This window comes from Drosophila sulfurigaster, chromosome 2R (genome assembly GCF_023558435.1).
Source record: "Drosophila sulfurigaster albostrigata strain 15112-1811.04 chromosome 2R, ASM2355843v2, whole genome shotgun sequence".
NCBI lineage: Eukaryota > Metazoa > Arthropoda > Insecta > Diptera > Drosophilidae > Drosophila > Drosophila sulfurigaster.
The window spans coordinates 3,401,864-3,421,881 of record NC_084882.1 but is presented as its reverse complement, the minus strand read 5'-3'; the positions used below and the strand labels follow the sequence as shown (position 1 = coordinate 3,421,881).

Sequence of the window (20,018 nt, the reverse complement as noted above, 5' to 3'; positions counted from 1 at the left end):
AATCAATTACTCAAATTCAAATCAGAATAATCAAAATCTTCACCAAGAATTCAATAAAAAACTAAAAGAAGCTCAAACCCAAAACCCTTATAACTATTCGAGGGACACCTCAACAAGCCGTGGGCCTAACCCACCGGTAAAAGATAAAGGGAAAGCCAAAGTGGCCAGTTCAAAATGGAGCAAGGTGAAAATTTTCATCAAAGTGCCTCGGAACTAAATGCAGAGCAAACACACCATACATAAGAATCAAAATGAATGAAGTAAACCTAAAATGTATCATTGATACAGGTTCTTCAATAAACCTTTAAAAACAAAATATTTTCAGTTTTCCAATTCATAAAAATCAATCAATGTTCAAACAATTATTGGCACTACCGAATTATCAGAAAGTATACTTTTTGGTCCCAGCAGACTTTGCCCTACAAAACAAAAATTTTACATTCATAATTTCTTTGAAAATTATGATATGCTATTAGGAAGAGAATACTTAAAAGCCAGTAAATCCCAAATTGATTACGAAAATGGCACAGTTACATTAGGAGAATATAAATTTACATTTCAAAACGAAGAAGAAAATTCTGAAGAAACTTACACAGAAGATTGTGCAAATCCACCCTTGACCGAAGATAGGCCATTCAACTTCGCAATCGAAGATGAATTAAAAGAGTGTAATGAGTTCAGACTTGAACATCTTAACACAGAAGAGGTAGAAAAACTAAAAAATGTTTTACATGAATTTCGCGATATTCAGTACCGGGAAGGTGAAAATTTGACTTTCACTAGTACGATTAAGCATTCAATTCAAACGAAACACGAAGACCCATTATATAAAAGACCCTATAAATACCCACAGGCTTACGATCAAGAAGTCAATAAACAAATGAACGAAATGATAGAGCAGGGCATAATTAAAAAATCAAAATCCCCTTATTGTTCACCCATCTGGATTGTTCCAAAAAAAATGGACGCTTCAGGAAAACAAAAATTCCGGTTAGTCATTGACTACCGAAACCTCAATGAAATAACCATTGACGACAAATTCCCCATACCAAATATGGATGAGATCCTAGACAAGTTAGGCAAATGCCAATACTTCACTACGATCGATCTTGCAAAGGGTTTCCATCAAATCCACATGGATCCCGATTCAATTGCAAAATCTGCCTTTTCAACCAAGCATGGTCACTACGAATTTACTCGTATGCCCTTTGGGCTTAAAAATGCTCCAGCGACTTTCCAGCGCTGTATGAATAACCTACTTGAAGATCTGATCTTCAAGGATTGTCTAGTTTACTTAGATGATATTATTATCTACTCCACTTCATTGGAAGAGCACATATCATCCATTTCGAAAGTCTTCTCAAAACTTCGGGAAGCAAATTTGAAATTACAATTAGACAAATGCGAATTCATGAAGAAGGAAACTGATTTCCTCGGGCATGTAATCACCACGCAAGGTATAAAACCAAATCCAAACAAAATTAAGGCAATTGTTGAATTCCCAATACCAAAGACACCAAAAGAAATCAAATCATTCCTAGGTTTATGCGGATTTTATCGCAAATTTATACCCAATTTCGCAAATATTGCAAAACCCATGACAACAAAGTTGAAGAAAAACGCCACCATAAACATAAAAGATCCCACTTATGTGTCAGCATAACGTCCGATCCGATACTAGTTTATCCAAATTTCGAGAAACCATTCTCATTGACTACAGATGCTAGCAACTTCGCTATAGGCGCCGTTCTATCACAGGAACACAAACCCATTTGCTATGCAAGTCGAACTTTAATCGAACACGAATCAAACTATTCAGTTATAGAGAAAGAACTATTAGCTATCGTATGGGCAACCAAATATTTCCGTTCTTACCTATTCGGTAGAAAATTCCAGATCGTAAGCGATCACAAACCACTAGTTTGGCTCAGTAACATTAAAGAACCAAACATGAAATTACAAAGATGGAAAATCCGATTAAACGAATACGATTATCAAATCAAGTATTTACCGGGAAAAGAAAATAACGTAGCAGATGCACTTTCACGTATAAAAATAGAAGAGAATTTCTTAGGAGAAGATGCAATTAGCACATGAGCAACTATACATAGTGCTCAAGAGGACAGTCAATATCACATACCAATAACCGAAAGACCTTTAAACTACTTTAACAGGCAAATAGAATTCATAAAAGGTGACGATAATAAAGTTGAAACAAACCACTATTTTCATATACTTAACATAAAAATTTCTTATAAGGAAATGAATAATCAATATGCTAAAGATATGATAAAGGAATATCTTTGCTCGAAAAAGACTATTGTCTATTTTCACAATGAAATAGATTTTCCAATTTTCCAAAGAGCTTATTTAGAAATAATAAATCCAAGGTAATATAACTAAAATAATGAAAACAAGCCTAAAATTAATTGACTTACAAACTTTTGCAGAGTTTAAAGAATTAATTTTAAAAACACATACAAAATTGTTACATCCAGGTATAGAAAAAACAATAAATTGGTTTAAGGAAAAATATTATTACCAAAACTAATACAAAATCTAATTAATGAATGTGAAATTTGCAACATAGCAAAAACCGAACATAGAGATACAAAACTCACGTTCGAGATAACACCCGAAGTACTTAATGTTAGGGATAAATATGTTATAGATTTTTATATGATAGATAAGAAAGACCCCTATAAACCGTCGTCGCATGCAGACGTGTATTTATTGTGCTCCGGGAAAAAACATTCAATAAAATCACATAAGTGCAGTGACTGGTTTTAAAAAAAATCTACAATAACGCGAAAAGACGCTCTTTGCGATGAAATCGCTAATGTTTATATTGATTGATTAATTAATTAATATAAATCATAACAATTAAAACTCTAATTAATCAATCTCGTTTACAATGAGTCAAAACGACATTCGTGCACAACGTCACCGTGAGCAAGACGAGAGACGGCTCTCACAACAAAGAAACAACGCGTACTTCTCTTTTAAAGCGACCGAAAATAATGCAAGCTCTGATCAAATGCGGTCAATTACCCCCAATTCGACCGACCTCTTAAACGTAGAAACAATAGACCGCGCTCATGCTCTCCCTCGCTTCCATCGACGTCTCTGCAGCCTAAGAACGCAGTAACCAGCACTGCAATTTCGCTGACAACGTCAACCGTAACAACAACAACAACAAACGCAACTGTATCGACAGCGCGTTTAACGACATCAACAGCTAGCAGCGCAAATATTACTACGTCTGTCGCTGCGCTGCCCGAAAAACAGAACAAAAACAATGAACATATTAAGCCGGCTGTGCAGACTGGTATGGATCGCTACATTCAAATTAAAAGGAAGATGAGCCCTCTAAATTCTCAACGCAAAATAACCCGTGGCAATGCTAGCCTAGCTGCAACAGAAACGGACATGAACTCGAACCGATTCAAAATCTTGGCAGACGCCTATGAGGTTGAGGCGGCCGAATCTACTGAAGTCGAGAAAAGGAAGCCAAAGCCTCCGCCTATTTATATACGAGAAAAAAGTTCCAATGTTCTCGTCAACAAAATTATTGAGCTTATTGGCAAGGATAACTTCCACGTAATACCCCTTGTAAAGGGCAACATTCACGAAACAAAAGTTCAAATGAAGTCTGAAGTCTGAGTATTATCGAAATATCTTACCGATAATAAAAAGAACTTTTACACGTATCGGCTTAAAAGCAGCAAGGGCTTGCAAGTCGTACTTAAGGGTATAGAATCTGAGGTAACGCCTGCAGAGATAACAAAGGCACTACAAGAGAAGGGATTTAGCGCAAAGACAGTCTTCAATATCCTTAACAGGGATAGAAAGCCGCAGCCACTCTTTAAGGTTGAGCTCGAGCCAGAAAATAGGCCCCTGAAGAAATACGAAGTGCACCCTATATATAATCTTCAGTTCCTGCTGCACCGCCGAATTACAGTCGAGGAACCGCACAAACGCAATGGTCCGGTACAATGTGCGAACTGCCAAGAATATGGTCATACAAGGTCATACTGTAAACTGCGCCCGGTGTGTGTAGTTTGTGGAGAGCTTCATGACTCCGCGCACTGCCCAGCGAGCAAAGATGACAGCAACTCGAAAAAGTGCGGCAACTGCGGTGGCAATCACACTGCTAACTATAGAGGTTGCCCAGTGTATAAGGATCTGAAAAGCCGCATCCACTAGAGAGGAATTACCGCCCGCACCCAAAATAAAACATTGCAAGTCTCCAGATCAAACCCTGAAGTCTTCTTCTCGACTGCAGCCAGATCCTCACTAGGACCTATTAACTCTGAAAAAAGTGTGACATACGCAAGCGCTTTAAAATCAGGACCGGCTACCCTTGCCCCAAAAATTTCATTTCTGCAATCAGCATACCAAGAACCGAACATGGCTCAGCAGCATCAATCGCCGGAGCAGTCAAATAGCAACTTCGAAGCTATGATATGTAGCTTACAGCAAATCCTAACAGAATTTATGTCATTTATGCGCACAACTATGCAAGATTTAATGCGAAACCAAAATCTTTTGATTCAAATGCTGGTTACACAACAATCCAAATAATGACTCCCCTACGGATCTCTACGTGGAACGCTAACGGCGTTTCGCAGCATAAACTTGAGTTATCTCAATTCCTACTCGACAATCAAATCGACGTAATGCTGCTTTCAGAAACACACCTTACAAACAAATACAATTTTCAACTACGAGGATATACTTTCTACGGAACAAATCATCCAGACGGTAAAGCACATGGTGGGACTGGAATTCTAATCAGAAGCCGTATTAAGCACTACTATCATAACAAATTTGCTAAAACTACCTACAGGCCACATCTATAAATATAAAACTAAATACTGGCAACCAACTTACACTAGCCGCCGTATACTGCCCCCGCGCTTCACCATAGCTGAAGATGAGTTTATGCAGTTTTTCAACTCACTAGGAGACCACTTCATAGCAGCAGGAGACTACAATGCTAAGCACACACACTGGGGATCTCGTCTCGTGACTCCAAAAGGAAAGCAGCTCTACAATGCCATTATCAACGCCAAGAACAAGCTCGACTATGTTTCTCCTGGCACACCAACATACTGGCCGGCAGACCCAAAAAAACTGCCCGATTTAATAGACTTTGCGATCACCAAAAACATTCCAAAAAATCTGATAAGCGCCGAATGCCTTTCTGATCTTTCATCTGATCACTCGCCTATACTGTTTATCCTACTCCGGCATCCAGGAACATTGGAACAATCACTAAAATTGACATCACAGAAAACCAATTGGATTAAGTACAGAAAGTATATTAGCTCACACATTGAGCTAAGTCCCCATCTCAACAATGAAGCCGACGTAGACAGCTTTGTTAATTCACTGGAGTCTGTACTTGTCTCTGCAGCCCAAGCTTCAACACCTCAAACCATAAATACACAACGCAATCGAAAGAAGACAAATCTACAAATCGAGCAGCTCGTCCTCGAAAAGCGACGCTTACGTCGAGAGTGGCAATTCCACAGATCGCCATCTGCTAAGCAACGTTTAAGACATGCCTCTCGTGAACTTACTAAAGCTCTACAGCAAGAAGAAGCATATGTCCAACGCCACTACATAGAGCAATTGTGTACTTCTAGTACGAAAAACTCACTATGGAGAGCTCACCCTACTCTGAGCTCACCGAAAGAAACCGTGATGCCTATTAGAAATCCCACAGGAGGCTGGGCGCGTAGCGATGCAGACAGAGCCACCACGTTTGCCAACCACCTTAAAAATGTATTTCAACCAAATCCTGCCACAAGTGCGTTTACTCTGCCGACTTTCCCAAACGAGCCTCAGCTTCAACATGAGCCAATTGAATTTCGCCCAAATGAAATCATTAGCATCATCAAAAATCAACTGAATCCGAAAAATCCCCGGGCTGCGACCTCATAACTCCCAAAATGATCATCGAGCTCCCATATTGCGCCGTTTGCACTATCACCCAGCTTTTCAATGCCATCGCAAAACTTGGCTACTATCCAGTGAGATGGAAAAAGTCAATTAAATAATGATAGCAAAGCCGGGAAAAGACCACACAATCCCCACGTCGTATAGACCTATAAGCCTACTTTCATGCTTATCTAAACTCTTTGAAAAATGCGTTTTGATACGGATAAACACATATCTAAGACTCCAGGAAGGAATCCCGTCACATCAATTTGGGTTTCGTGAAAAGCACGGAACAATTGAGCAGGTCAACCGGATAACATCAGAAATTCGGAACGCGTTCGAAAAACGAGAGTACTGTACTGCCATATTTTTAGATGTCTCTCAAGCATTTGATAGAGTCTGGCTAGAAGGTCTAATGTACAAGATCAAGACAATGCTCCCCAGCAACACCCATAAGCTTTTAGAGTCTTACCTTTACGACAGAAAATTTGTTGTGAGATGCAACACTGCTATATCTGATGACTTCACTGTTGGAGCTGGAGTTCCCCAAGGTAGTGTGCTAGGGCCAACACTATACGTCCTCTACACAGCAGACATCCCGACAAGCACACGAATAACAACATCTACGTTTGCTGATGATACAGCTATTCTTAGCCGCTCAAAATGAACGAGGCAAGCAACTGCGCAGCTAGCTCTTCATATAATCGATGTCGAAACATGGCTATCAGATTGGCGAATTAGAGTGAACGAACAAAAATGCAAGCACGTTACATTCACCCTGAACAGGCAAAACTGCCCGCCGCTAACGTTAAACAACACTCTACTCCCGCAAGCAGATGAAGTGACATATCTAGGAGTACACCTCGACAGAAGACTCACATGGCGCCGGCACATTGAAGCCAAAAGAACACACCTAAAGCTAAAAGCCAGCAGCCTCCATTGGCTTATCAACGCTCGGTCTCCCCTTAGCCTTGAATATAAAGTCCTGCTGTATAACTCGGTACTAAAACCTATATGGATGTACGGCTCCCAGTTATGGGGGAATGCCAGCAACAGTAATATTGACATAGTCCAGCGAGCTCAGTTAAAGATCTTGAGAACCATCACTGGGGCACCGTGGTACGTTCGCAACGAAAACATACAACGCGACTTAAACATCCTACCAGTCAAAGAAGTGATCGCAGAACAGAAGGAAAAGTACTTTACCAAGCTACTGTTTCACCCTAACCACCTGGCGAGAGGTCTAACAAGGTTGAGCAACCAATCACGTCTTCGTCGTAATGACTTACCTACCCAGCGACTTGAGGGACGCGCAACCAGAATGCAGTTTTAACACACTGTTAGCTAAATTTTAATGTTAAGATTCGTAAACTTATTGTTAGTCTCAAAATTTAGGAGAAGATTCAATAAATAAAAGCAAAGTCCTCATAAAAAAAAAAAAAAAGATAAGAAACAATTTGGTTAGAAGCTAAAAGAGCTTTACTAAAAGTTTTCAATGAAATGGGAAAACCCATAGAGATAAAAGCAGACAAAGATTCAGCATTAATCAGTGCGGCTTTGCAAATTTGGTTACAAGAAGAAGGCATAAAAATTAACATAACAGCAAGTAAAACAGGAATATCAGATATAGAAAAGTTTCATAAAACTGGAAATGAAAAGTTAAGAATAATAGGAAGCGACGATAATATAGAGAATAAAATAACAAAGTTTGATACAATATTATATACTTATAATTATAAAACAAAACATAAGGCAACTAATAGAACTCCAGCAGATATTTTTATTTATGCAGGAACCCCTGAATATAACTCACAAGAGAATAAAGTAAATCAAATAAATAACCTCAATAAAAACAGAAGTGATTTTGAAGTAGATACACGATTTAGACAAGCTCCATTGGTTAAATCAAAAACAACAAATCCTTTCAAAAGACAGGTAATATTAAAAAGCTTGATGAAAAACATTACGAAGAAACTAATAGAGGTAGAAAAGTTACACACTATAGATCGAAGTTTAAAAGAAGAAAATAATTAACAAAAGTAAATATGTTAATTCCAGCCCGAATGATGAAACATCCTAAATTGCTGATGTTACTCATATTGTCAACTATTTGTACAACTGTAAACACTCAACAAGTCGAAGTAAATCCCATTCAAAATGATCAAGGATTCATCCTATTTGAGTCAGGACCAATTAATTTACCAATATCCTTCGAACATCATTGCTTAACTATAAACGTAACACAAATAGAGAACTCTTTTGATTTATTATTAACTCAAAGCCATATCTTTAACAAGTACCCCCAAATAAAATATTTAATGAATAAATTAGAAAAGCAAATGGCAGGTATCAGAATAACAAGTCGTACTAAACGAGGCTTATTCGATTTCATAGGATCATCACTTAAATTCCTTTTTGGCACGTTAGATGAAGAAGATAAGAAACAATTTGAAAACCAAATTAACATTATTGCCCATAATTCAATTCAGGCAAATAATCTTAATGATTTTATAAATACATTTAATCAAGGTAATCAAAGCAAAATTTTGGAAGAAGAAAAACAATTAAATTCATTAATTTTTAACATTGAACATTTTACCGAATATATAGAAGACATCGAACTAAGCCTACAATTAACTCGCTTAGGAATATTTAATCCAAAATTACTTAAACACGATCAAATAGATCACATTAATCACGAAAAGTTGATGAATATTAAAACTTCTGCTTGGTTCAGTACACTTACAAATGAAATTTTCATCATGTCCCATATTCCATTGAGTAATCTTGAAACCAAAACTTTCCAAGTAATCCCTTACCCAGATAAGAATGGACAAATCATCAATGATAATAAAACATGAAACTCCAGTTTGCACCTTTAATAAATATCGTAAACAAGAATTTATACAAATAGTAGAACCAAACATCATAATAACCTGGAACTTAACCAGAACCAAACTAAATCAAAATTGTAATGATTTAGAAATATACATCGAAAAAGATAAAATAATAAAAATATTTTATTGTACCATTGAATTAAAAAATGTTAAAATTTCAAATAGAGCGCAACAATTTACAACTATTATGTTTACAGAATACAATGTAACTAAAATAGAACCACTATCACACATTGAAATAAAAGAAATGATTATGTATAACAATAGAAAACAATAATTATAAATATCCAATAATTATGATTGTATTAATTTTAATCCTCATTGTTATATACAACTTAGTGAATAAGAAAATTAAAACACTATTCAACATAATAACACAAAAATTTGTAAGAACACATGACACAGACATAAGTGCTAATGCTGAAACCGATAATATTGAAATTCCAGTCCCACTTATGTACCCCGAACTAAACGCTTGAGGACAAGCTAACCTCTATAGGTTGGGGGAGTAATATATCCACCACCAGAATAATTTCTCGTACATGACAAACACTCATAATTATTCCCTATCTTCCAAATTCTTTCCCACAAATCATATCATAAACATAAACATTTGTCGCGACGGCACCAACTGTCACAAACAAAAAGATCCTATTACATTGGCGATCGTGCCACTTCCAAAAATCAAAGTCCATTAAAATTTTCCATGTGCAACTTGAGGACTCAGCATTACTGCACTAACACAAACACAAAACATCACACGTATGTTAGCCCTAAGTCGAAATAAGAACTTTCATGTTAGAGCTCAGCATATTGTGAGTTTAGTTTTTAAAGACACTTTCCTCACTTAAGACGCGTAGCCCGCGAGCTTATAAATAAAAATAAAGTAGTCTATTAAGTAAACAAAAATAAATCCTTGTGTTTTTTTCTGTTCGTGCACCGCGAACATCTAATTATATATATATATATATATATATATATATATATATATACATATATATATATATATATATACATATATACATACGACATATATACATCCACATCACACATACATACACGTACACTCCCGTACACGAAACATATACACTCCGTATATGCTCCTTATATATTGGTACTATATATTCAAATTCGTTATTACACGTACTGTATATATATTATCATATTCATTTCCATATACGTATACGAACAGCAGCAATCACAACGAGTTTAATAAAGATTCACGCTGCTGTTTGTGTTTTATTTAAACAATTTTGTTCTTTCCAACAGCGATTTTGTTAGTTGATCGTCCGTCGCCGTCTGCTTCTTCTGCAACTACAGGCTAAACTTAGCAACACCCGGGCGATGGCTCTCAGCAACTTCGTCGACGTCTCTGACAGACTGGTGCACTTTGAGAGTCGGGTCCGAGGGCCGGCAGCCGAAGACGACAATGTACACACGTACAAGATCCGTCGTGACCGGCTGCAAGCCCTCTGGGACAGTGTAGAGGCCGCTTATGCCACGTGCGCTGATGCACTGCATCAAGACGGCGACCATGAAGGCAAGTTTTACAGGCCATGGAGGCCAAATATTACCACTGCTATGCAGTGTATGAGCGGTGCCTCGCCCATGTAAAGGGGCAAATTACCCAAGTTTCCAGGAGTGAAGCATCCGCTCCTCCTGTGTACTCCAGTAGCTGCCGGCTCACTCCAGTTGACACCGAAGTATTCCGTGGGGATTACTTGCGGTGGCCGACCTTCCGTGATCTTTTCACGGCCATCTACGTCAACAATCCGAGGTTGACTCCGGTTGAAAACTATTCCATCTCAATTCAAAAACCGCAGATGAGGCCAATGAGATCGTAGCCAAATTTCCGCTGACGAACGATGGTTTCGCGTCGGATTGGAGTGCTCTCTGCGAGCGGTTCGAAAAGAAGCGCTAATTGATAACGAGCCAATTAAAAATACTCTTCAACCTGTCCACGGTTTCGCACGAGTCTGGGGCAGCGATTATGGAGCTGCATGGCACAATTCAGCGGTGCTTGACCGCTCTTGACCACTCAGACATTTCCGTCTCTAGTCCTTTCGCCGACTGCATCCTGGTCTTTCTTTGCTTATCCAAGCTCCCCAAACTTACACTCTCACTATGGGAGCAATCATTGGTGGACAAGTCCAAGATTCCTGCATGGCAGGACATGAGCACGTTCCTCAACGAGCGTTATCGTACACTCGAGGCTGTTGAGGACGTGAAGCAACCTCACAACTCGCAGAACTCTAACGCTGGACCATCCCGTCCACAGCAGAGTTCAAAGCGAGTTAACTCTTTTGAGGCCCGAGTCACTCAGAGAGGCAAATCGTGTGCTCAAAAGAGAATCACCCTGTCCGGGTCTGTCCAAGCTTCCTTGAAATGTCGGTCAATGATCGGATGAGTTACATCAAACAGAAGGGCCTCTGTTTGAATTGTTTTGCAAGAGGTCACCATCTCCGAGAGTGTACGAGTGCGCACAATTGCTTCACATGCAAGGGGCGGCACCACACTCTTCTCCATCGGGGCGACAGTGCCCACAATGGTGCCTCTTCCTCTTCCACTTCAGCCACGCTTCCCAACATACAGTCCACTCCGAATCAATCGACAACAAATGTGCAAAATTACTTTTGCCATTAACGCTCAGAACATCCTTCTCGGCACGGCGGTTGTCAATGTATGCCATCTAGGTACTACATACACCGCACGAGCACTAGTCGATTCGGGGTCCGAAGCGACTTTCATTTCTGAGCGTTTATTCCAGCGAATAAAGTTGCCATTCCAATCCGTGCAAGCCCAAGTATCTGGGCTGAATCATGCAATTGCGGCCCAACCGCAGAAGTTATGCAACTTCAGCATTGGTTCTCCAACGAAGCCGAGGCTCCATATCGAAACCTCAGCGTTCGTTATTCCACAACTGGCAGACAAGCTGCCATCATTCCGTGTGCCGAAAGGCTTCCTAAAGGATCTACCAGCGATTGAACTGGCAGATCCATACTTCTAAAAGTGCTCAGATTGACATCTTAATTGGCGCGGATATCCTTGCGTCAGTCATCCTGAGCGGATCCCGGCCAAACATTTGTGGCTCACTCCTTGGGCAAGAAACCGTGTTTGGTTGGATCCTCACCGGCCCCATCTCCCAGAATGTGTCAACAATTATCTCTGCGTTTTCGACGAGAGTCGCCATCCAAGCAGACTGGGAGGCGGAGGATATTCCGTCGAAGCTGCTTAGCTGCGAAAACACAACTTCACGTAGCAGATGTGGCAGATATCGGGTGACTCTTCCATTCCGGAAGCCCGTCACCACTCCTAATTTGTATCTGCCTCATCATTCATCCAAACCAGATAGGCATCGACACAAAAACGAATAACCTCCTACTTCGTTTCTCTATTCGTCGTCCTGTGCTGTCCTATACTGCCCTGTTCCATGTGTCATTGACAATGTAAAGCTACTGTAATAATCATTTGTTCTTATTTCGTTCCATGTTGCATGCCCTTCTCCGTGTGGATGGGCCTCAACTCGCTCGTACACATTGAGATGTACTTCTACTACATGATTCCTGCCATGGGACCCAAGTACCAAGAGTTCATTTGGTGGAAGAAGAACCTGACCACTTTCCCAAATATTGGAATTCGTGGACAGCTTTACGCACCAGTTCCAGTTGCTGTTCCGCGAATGCGATTACCCCAAGGGATTCATTGCGTGATGTTTCTGCTCCTCTTCTCGATTCTTCGAATGACCTCACCTCCCTGGTGCTCGGCACTGATGTGTATCCTCACATCTTTCAACCTGGCATCCTGCCGAGCACCAACGGTTTGCCAATGACCCACATTGGGTTGGATTCTGTCCGGTCCATGTGGACAATAAAACCGTTTGCAACTCATTGCAAGGGGGGGGGGGAGGATGTTGATGCCAGATGATGGCAGGTGTGACCACTCAGAACAGCTGACAGTGTGGTCGCGATCGATTGATATCGATAGTGATCTAGTTTATCCTCATGTTGTTTATCCTCACTGATCTAGTTTATCCTCATGTTGGTCACCCTGCCCTCTTTTAGTGCTTATTCCTATAAACATATGTATGTTCTACTATTCTGACCGGCACAACAAGTGTATTTTCAAGTGCAATAAAAGTATTGTAAAAGTTTATACAAACCATAGAATTCAAAAGTGATTATTATCTGGAAGACGCCCCCCTACACATATACCATTTGGTATATTTGCAGTATTTTTAGTATTTTCGGTATATTTTGAAAAAATACCGCATTATTTAGCTTTAATTCAAAATGGGTAGCGGGTATCTCACAGTCGAGTACACTCGACTGTAGCTTTCTTACTTGCTATGTTATGAAATAAGTTAACAAACCAATTTCCTATCAAGTCAGTCAACTATTGTAAATGACATCCGGAAAATAATGGTGCGTCATTTAGCATAAAAGAGCATTATAATTTTCAGAGAAAGCATTTTATATACATATATCTTAACCTTCTAAAGCGTCAACTAGGTCGTTCGGCCATAAACAGATTAATTGCATCATCTCTACTTAGATAATAATGACATTTGATCCTAGGTCCAAGCTTTAAAATGAGAAATTAGAAAATTCACTCTGCTACTTCATATTTTAAATTTATTTAAAATATTTATTTAGATTAAAATCTTACTTCAAGAATTGTTTAAGATAGAAGTTCTCAAACTCATTATGTTTCATCTAGGTCATCTCGTAAACCTAGATGAAACATAATGAATTATGTATGAATTATTACATGAATTATCGATTCATGTATAAAACCCGTTAAATTTAAAATAGTTATATTAATTTTATGGTGGCATCCTTCTTGTTTTATTTTACCACAACTACATACCTTTAAATTAATTTTTAATGTGCTTCCTTAAAGTTATATCCACAGACTTTTTCTCTGATGCCGAGATTGTCATTAAAAAACACACACATTGCAGAAAATACTGAACCAATCAGTAAATCTGGTAAGATTTTAAAAAATTTACGCGTGCTAACATTAAATCCTCTTCAATCTTTAGGATATGAAACCAGTTACGCCAACTATGAAGTTCACGATCCACCTGCAGAACATATAAATGCAATATTGGAGCCAACAAAATTAATCAAAGAAATTAGCCTTAAGGATATCACTGACATCGCTCTAACAACGCTCGCGTTTTTATCGTTTGGAATGTTTGTCTTACAGGTTCTAATGTGTATTACAATGGTAATTAAATATACTATAGCACATAGCATTGGAATCGGTAGTCCTAAATATCGTAACACAAATAACATAATTGAGCGCGATAATCAGCCTAAATAAATTTATAATTTTGGTAAGAGTTGTTTAATAAGACAATCAAAAAATTTGAGTGAATCGCTTTTATTAACATTGGCAAGCTTAAATTTGACACGGAAAAATTGTCAAAATATTTTATGATCACACCAAAACATACTTCAAAATACTTTTGTGGGACTTTTAAAATACTTATTTATTAATCTTTTGGTATTTATTTTTCTGCTATATAAATATAATTTGTTTATTTTAAGACTAATAATTATTATTTTACCCGCTACCTATAGGGTAGAAGCGTATTATAACTTTGTGCCGGTAGGAAATGTATGTAACAGGTAGAAGGTGGCATCTCCGACCCTATAAAGTATATAAAGTACTATAAGAGATAGAGCTATAATTTTTTTTTGACAGCATTTATTATGTTGCTCGCATATCAAGTTTGTTTTAAATTTTTGCCACGCCCACTTCCGCCCTCGCAAATCACAAACATCGAATAACAAGTGTAATTTTAGAGCTAGAGTCATGAATTTTCGTATATACAAAATAACTATAGTAATTGTGATTCTTGATTTGATTGCGATCAGATTAAAGAAATACTTTTGTATGGGCAAAAGCAACTACTTTTTAGGGGTCTTTTATGCTTTAACTGACAATCTGGTATATTTTGCACTCTAGTATATCTTGAATGTAGTACCATATCAATATACCAAATATACAATTTGACAAGTTTTTTTTTTGTATTTTGTGATTTATTATTGTATATTTTGAGAATATTATCAAAATATATTGTTTTTTCTCAAAATGAGTAACGGGTATTTCACAGTCAGGCACACTCAATTGTTGCTTTCTTACTTGTTTTTATTGAATTTTGTGGGGCTCTAAATCAAATGTAAATATTTTGAAACATAATTGTAAAAAAAATTCAAAAGCGGTAATAATGCAAAAAAAGCTGTCTTTATTCCCATAGAGGTTACTCAACGTATTATTTGAGTTTTGTTCAAAACATAATTTTAAATGGGAAATATTCTAGCCTTAATCGAAGATTGAATTTTTTATGTGATCAATCCAATCGAGTCACCTGATGCACTACAATTGTCACGATATTGTTACGCTATAACAAGACCCATGTATACTATACTAATTCATAGAAAAACAAGTAAAAAAGTTACAGTAGAGTGTGCTCGACTGTGAGATACCCGCCACCCATTTTTAATAAAGGCAAATAATTGCGGTAATTTTTTCAAAATATACCAAAAATATTAAAAATATACCAAATGGTATGTTTGGTATATCGATATAGTACCGCATTCAAAATATACCATAGACGGCACAATGTACCAGATTGTCGGCCAAAACAACCTAGCCCTAGTAAGAAGGCGTTTTTGCCTACTTTTTAAGATCAAGAGGATACACATCAGTGCCGAGCACCAGGGATACCATCGATGGCTGGAACCAGCGTTCGTCGGCGAGTGTGATGCTGCGGAACTGCTTCAAGTTCTCGTCATCGACAGGTCGGAGGGGGTGCGGCGGCAAAGCTGGGGATCAACCTGCAGCAGTACGAAGTTGCGAACGCCCTTTCGGCCAGAGGTGAGGCCTGCCGATGGTGGGAAGGCGAGCGGGAGCGGGGCCGTGTTGGAGTTGGAGACCGAGCGGGGTCCGGTTGCTCGTTACGGCGGAGGCGAGCGCTGTGTGCCTCTTTGAAGTGTAGGAGCGTGTGGTGGTCCTTCTGAAACACCCTGCAGCTTCCCGCGGCAGTATTGCCCGGAGGTGGGCCAGACAGTTAGAGCAGTACTTGTTAATAAGTACTGCTCTCAACCGCGACACCGGAAGGAGTTGATGCCAGCGGGGCGGCTCTGTTCGTCGGCTGCATGTGATGGCATACTACATGGACTGAAACAAAACAGTGATTATTATAGTAGTCTCTTTTAAATTTTCAATGACACTTGGAACATGACAGCATAAGACAGCACAAGACGACGAATTGGGAAACGAAATAGGAGGTTATTCGTCCGCCAGTCCTTCCGACTGAGAGGGGTGAGATTTGCTGTCCTCCATCGGTAGTAGAATCAGTTTGGCGACGGGTCTTCGGATAATACCCCGCGCTGTGAGCACCTCTACAACTCGGACCTTTGTATCGCTACCTGGACACGTCGTCAGCATCCGTCCTAGGCGCCACTCGTTGGAGGGAAGGTTGTCTTCCTTTACGACGACCATGTCACCGATCTAAAGGTTCCATGTAGGGGATTGCCATTTCGTCCGTTTATGTAGCTCCTTCAAGTACTCATGCTTCCAAAGGAAACAGAATTGTTGGTGAAGAGCCTTCAGTCGCTGCCATCGATTTAGGATGGGGATTGCCGATTGGATAATTTCTGGTTGCAACACCGAAATAAGCGGGCTACTTATGAGGAAATGGCCAGGAGTTAAGGCTAGTAGGTCCGTAGGATCTTCGGATATCGGAGAGATCGGCTCAAATTCAGGCAGGCTTCGATCTTAGACAGAAGAGTGGATAACTCTAAAAACGTATACTTTGTGGTGGAGGTCGCCTTGTAAAAGAGTGCCTTAAAACTCTTTACGCCGGCTTCCCATAATCCACCCATATGTTGGGCGCCCGGCGGGTTGAAGTGCCAGGATAGGCTTTTGTGACCATGTTGTGCGATAATGCACTCACTCGTCGCTTCCAAAAAGTCGGTGGAGATCACCTTGTCATCTCCAACGAAGGTTTTACCGTTGTCTGAGTGCATTTGCTGTGGGCACCCGCGCCGTGCTATGAAACCGGAAAATACGGCCAGGAATTTCTCGCGGAATGGATTCAAGTTTCGGATTGAACTTGAAGAAGGAACCTGCTGCATGGACTGCGAACAGTGGTAGTCCTTCGGAAAGGTTTGTCGTTGAGTCATGATGATTAGTCGCTCTTGGACCCGTGACAGCTCATCAGCGTTGACCACGGTCGAGCCTGGAACTCCCGATTTCCAACCTTTATCAATCGATATGAAAACGTAGGCGGAAGTGCTCTGCCAAAATCAAAGAACTTGCTCAAGAAGTCAGGAGTAGGAGGTAACTTGGCAATATTACACCTAATCCACTGCTCCAGCAGAGTCTCCAGAATGGGATTTGAAGATGTTGGCCATTGATCCGGTTGGAGATGGAGCCTTTCTGGTCCATGCCACCACAAATATTTACTATAGTAAATATTGTATATACCAAAATTCGCAACTCTAGCTTTAAAATTACGCTTGTTATTCGATTTTTTCGATTTGCGGGGGCGGAAGTGGGCGTGGCAAAAATTTGAAACAAACTTGATCTGCGTGCAAACATAACAAATGCTGTCGAAAAAAAATTATAGCTCTATCTCTTATAGCCTCTGAGATCCAGTGTTTCATACGGACAGACGGACAGACGGACATGGCTAGATCGTCTCGGCTGTTGACGCTGATCAAGAATATATATACTTTATAGGGTCGGAGATGCCTCCTTCTACCTGTTACATACATTTCCTGCCGGCACAAAGTTATAATACCCTTCTACCCTATGGGTAGCGGGTATAAAAAGTCTGAAAACCTCTGCTGGAAGATTCAGGAGGAGGGCTGAAGATAACTCAGCCAACAGGACTGCACCACAAAGTTTCAAAAGTGGCACTGAGAGTTACTTAACAGGAGCCACTCTTGTCTTCGCAGTGAGGAGATGCGTGGTCACTTTGTTCGACGTCTCAACGCAGCAATCTGCGATAGCACTTCCCTCTTTGTGAAGGAGTCCTGATGGGCAACTTCTGGTGGCATGAAGAAGAACTCGTCGTCGTGAGCTTGCCACCTGATGCCCAGAGTTTTCGCCATACTCGAGTTCTAGGAAGTCTTTTGGGATATTCTATAGCATGCTCTTGTTGTTCGATGTCCACTTCCCCAGCGGGAAGCCTGCGCAGTCCAGGGAAGCACACATTTCCGTAATGGTCCGGATGTCCTATTCCTTAGTGTGTGTCCCTGCCAGGATGTCGTCCACATGCGTGCTGCTGGAGATGACTCGGCTTGCAAGAGAATACTGCAAGCGTATGTCTTCAGCGAGTTGCTGGAGGACTCGTAGGGCCAGGAAAGGAGCGCAGTTGACACCCAATATAACTGTGTTTAACTCGAAGTCACCTATCTCACCGTCTGACGTGTGAAACAGAATTCGTTGGAACGGTGTGTGCTTTGAATCCATAAGGACAGGAAAGGGTGATTTTCTTTTGAGCACAAATCACACGATTTGCCTTTCTGAGTGAATCGGACCTCAAAAGAGGTTTCTCGCTTAGAACTCTGCTGCGGACGGGATGATCCAGCAGTAGCGTTCTGTGAGTTGGAAGTTTGTTTCACGTCCTCAATCGCCTCGAGTGTACGATAACGCTCGTTGAGAAACGTGCTCATGTCCAGCCATGCGGGAATCTTGGACTTGTCCACCAATGATTGCTCCCATAATGAAAGTGTAAGCTTGGATTGCTTCGATGAGCAATGAAAACCCGGATGCAGTCTGCAAATGAACTAGAGACGGAAATGTTTGAGTGCACAAGAGCGGTCAAGCACCGCTGAATCGAGCTCTGCAGCTCCTTAATTGCTGCCCCCGACTCTTTCGAAACCGTGGACAGGTTGAAGAGTATTTTGAGCTCGCTCGTGATCAATAAGCGCTTGTTTTCAAAGCGCTCACAGAGAGCACTCCAAGCCAACGCGAAACCATCATTCGTGAGCGGAACTTGGCAATGATCTCGTTGGCCTCATCTACAGTTTTGGAATTCAGATGGAACCGTTTCTCGACAGGAGTCAACCTTAGCTTGTTAGCGTAGATGGCCGTGAAAAGATCACGGAATATCACCAACGCAAGTAATCCCCATGGAAAGCTTCGGTGTCAACTGGAGGGAGCCGGCAGCCACTGGAATATACAGGAGGAGCGGATGCTTCACTCCTGACTGACCCAACTTCGGTTATTTGCTCCTTCACGCGAGTGAGACACCGGTGGCGTTGGTAAATAAAAACGCACTTTGCGTCGAGTAGTAATTTGAAATTTTTAAGTGTTATTGTGTTATTTTTTACTATGAAAAACACTTGTAGTGCGCACAGAGAATGAAAAACTTTCATATGTTTGATGCAAAAGCACTAAAAGTGGGCAGGGTAACCAACACAATATACTAACTTTATCACTATCGATAACAAACGATCGCGAGCACACTGTCAGCTGGTTTGAGTGGTCACAAATGTCATCATCTGGCATCAACAAAAAGGCAAACTCATTTGGCAGGATGACTCAAGAAATTTTTCTACTTCAGTCTCGTTCGTTAAAGAAGCTCAAATGCAGTCTCATGGTATAATCTTTTGTCAGCAGGGTAGTGAGTTTTTTGCCGTTTACGCAGAAAAGCTCGACTTCATAGTATATTTCCTCTCCTGTTTTTAACGAAATGTCCAGGCTTATATCTGAGCCTAAATAGCTTTTAAATGTGTTAATGACTGTAGAGGCTATAATGATTTTATAATTTTTCCAACATTTTAGCTATTGTGCTGTAAATAGCTATTATTGGCGAATGATTTGAGTTAAGGCCAAAGCTTTCCATTACTCGCATGTGCGATTAAGGGATTCCAGAGAATACTACAAAATTAATCAATTCTGGAATTTTTCGACTATCAGACCAGTTTGTAGGCTTACCAGTTGACAAAGTTGTTATGTTATTGTTTCGTATGCATTCGTATAACTCCGCTCCCTTTGGATTCGTCAATCGGAATCCCCACAATGGATATTTGGCATTGAAGTCGCCTCCCACAGTAAATGGGGATCGCTGTTATTGATACATCTGCGTGCATACATTTTATCAGAATTGTGGCAGCCTGCAAAGCGTTTTCCCTACTACTGTCTATGATTTAA

At 40.1% G+C, this 20,018-nt stretch overlaps 1 protein-coding gene across 2 annotated transcripts in view; it reads left to right on the top strand.

Moving 5' to 3' along the window:
• The window catches only part of LOC133839028 (uncharacterized), a 59,890-nt gene extending 45,722 nt beyond the window's left edge, over positions 1 to 14,168 (top strand). The window contains exons 4-5 of one of the 2 annotated variants that reach the window (XM_062270328.1): positions 13,743 to 13,830; positions 13,885 to 14,168. In XM_062270328.1, coding sequence (XP_062126312.1) covers positions 13,743 to 13,830; positions 13,885 to 14,168 — 372 coding nt within the window. The remainder of the gene's footprint in view (positions 1 to 13,742; positions 13,831 to 13,884) is intronic. The other variant, XM_062270329.1, reaches the window with a different exon arrangement.
• Positions 14,169 to 20,018: the final 5,850 nt, after the last annotated feature.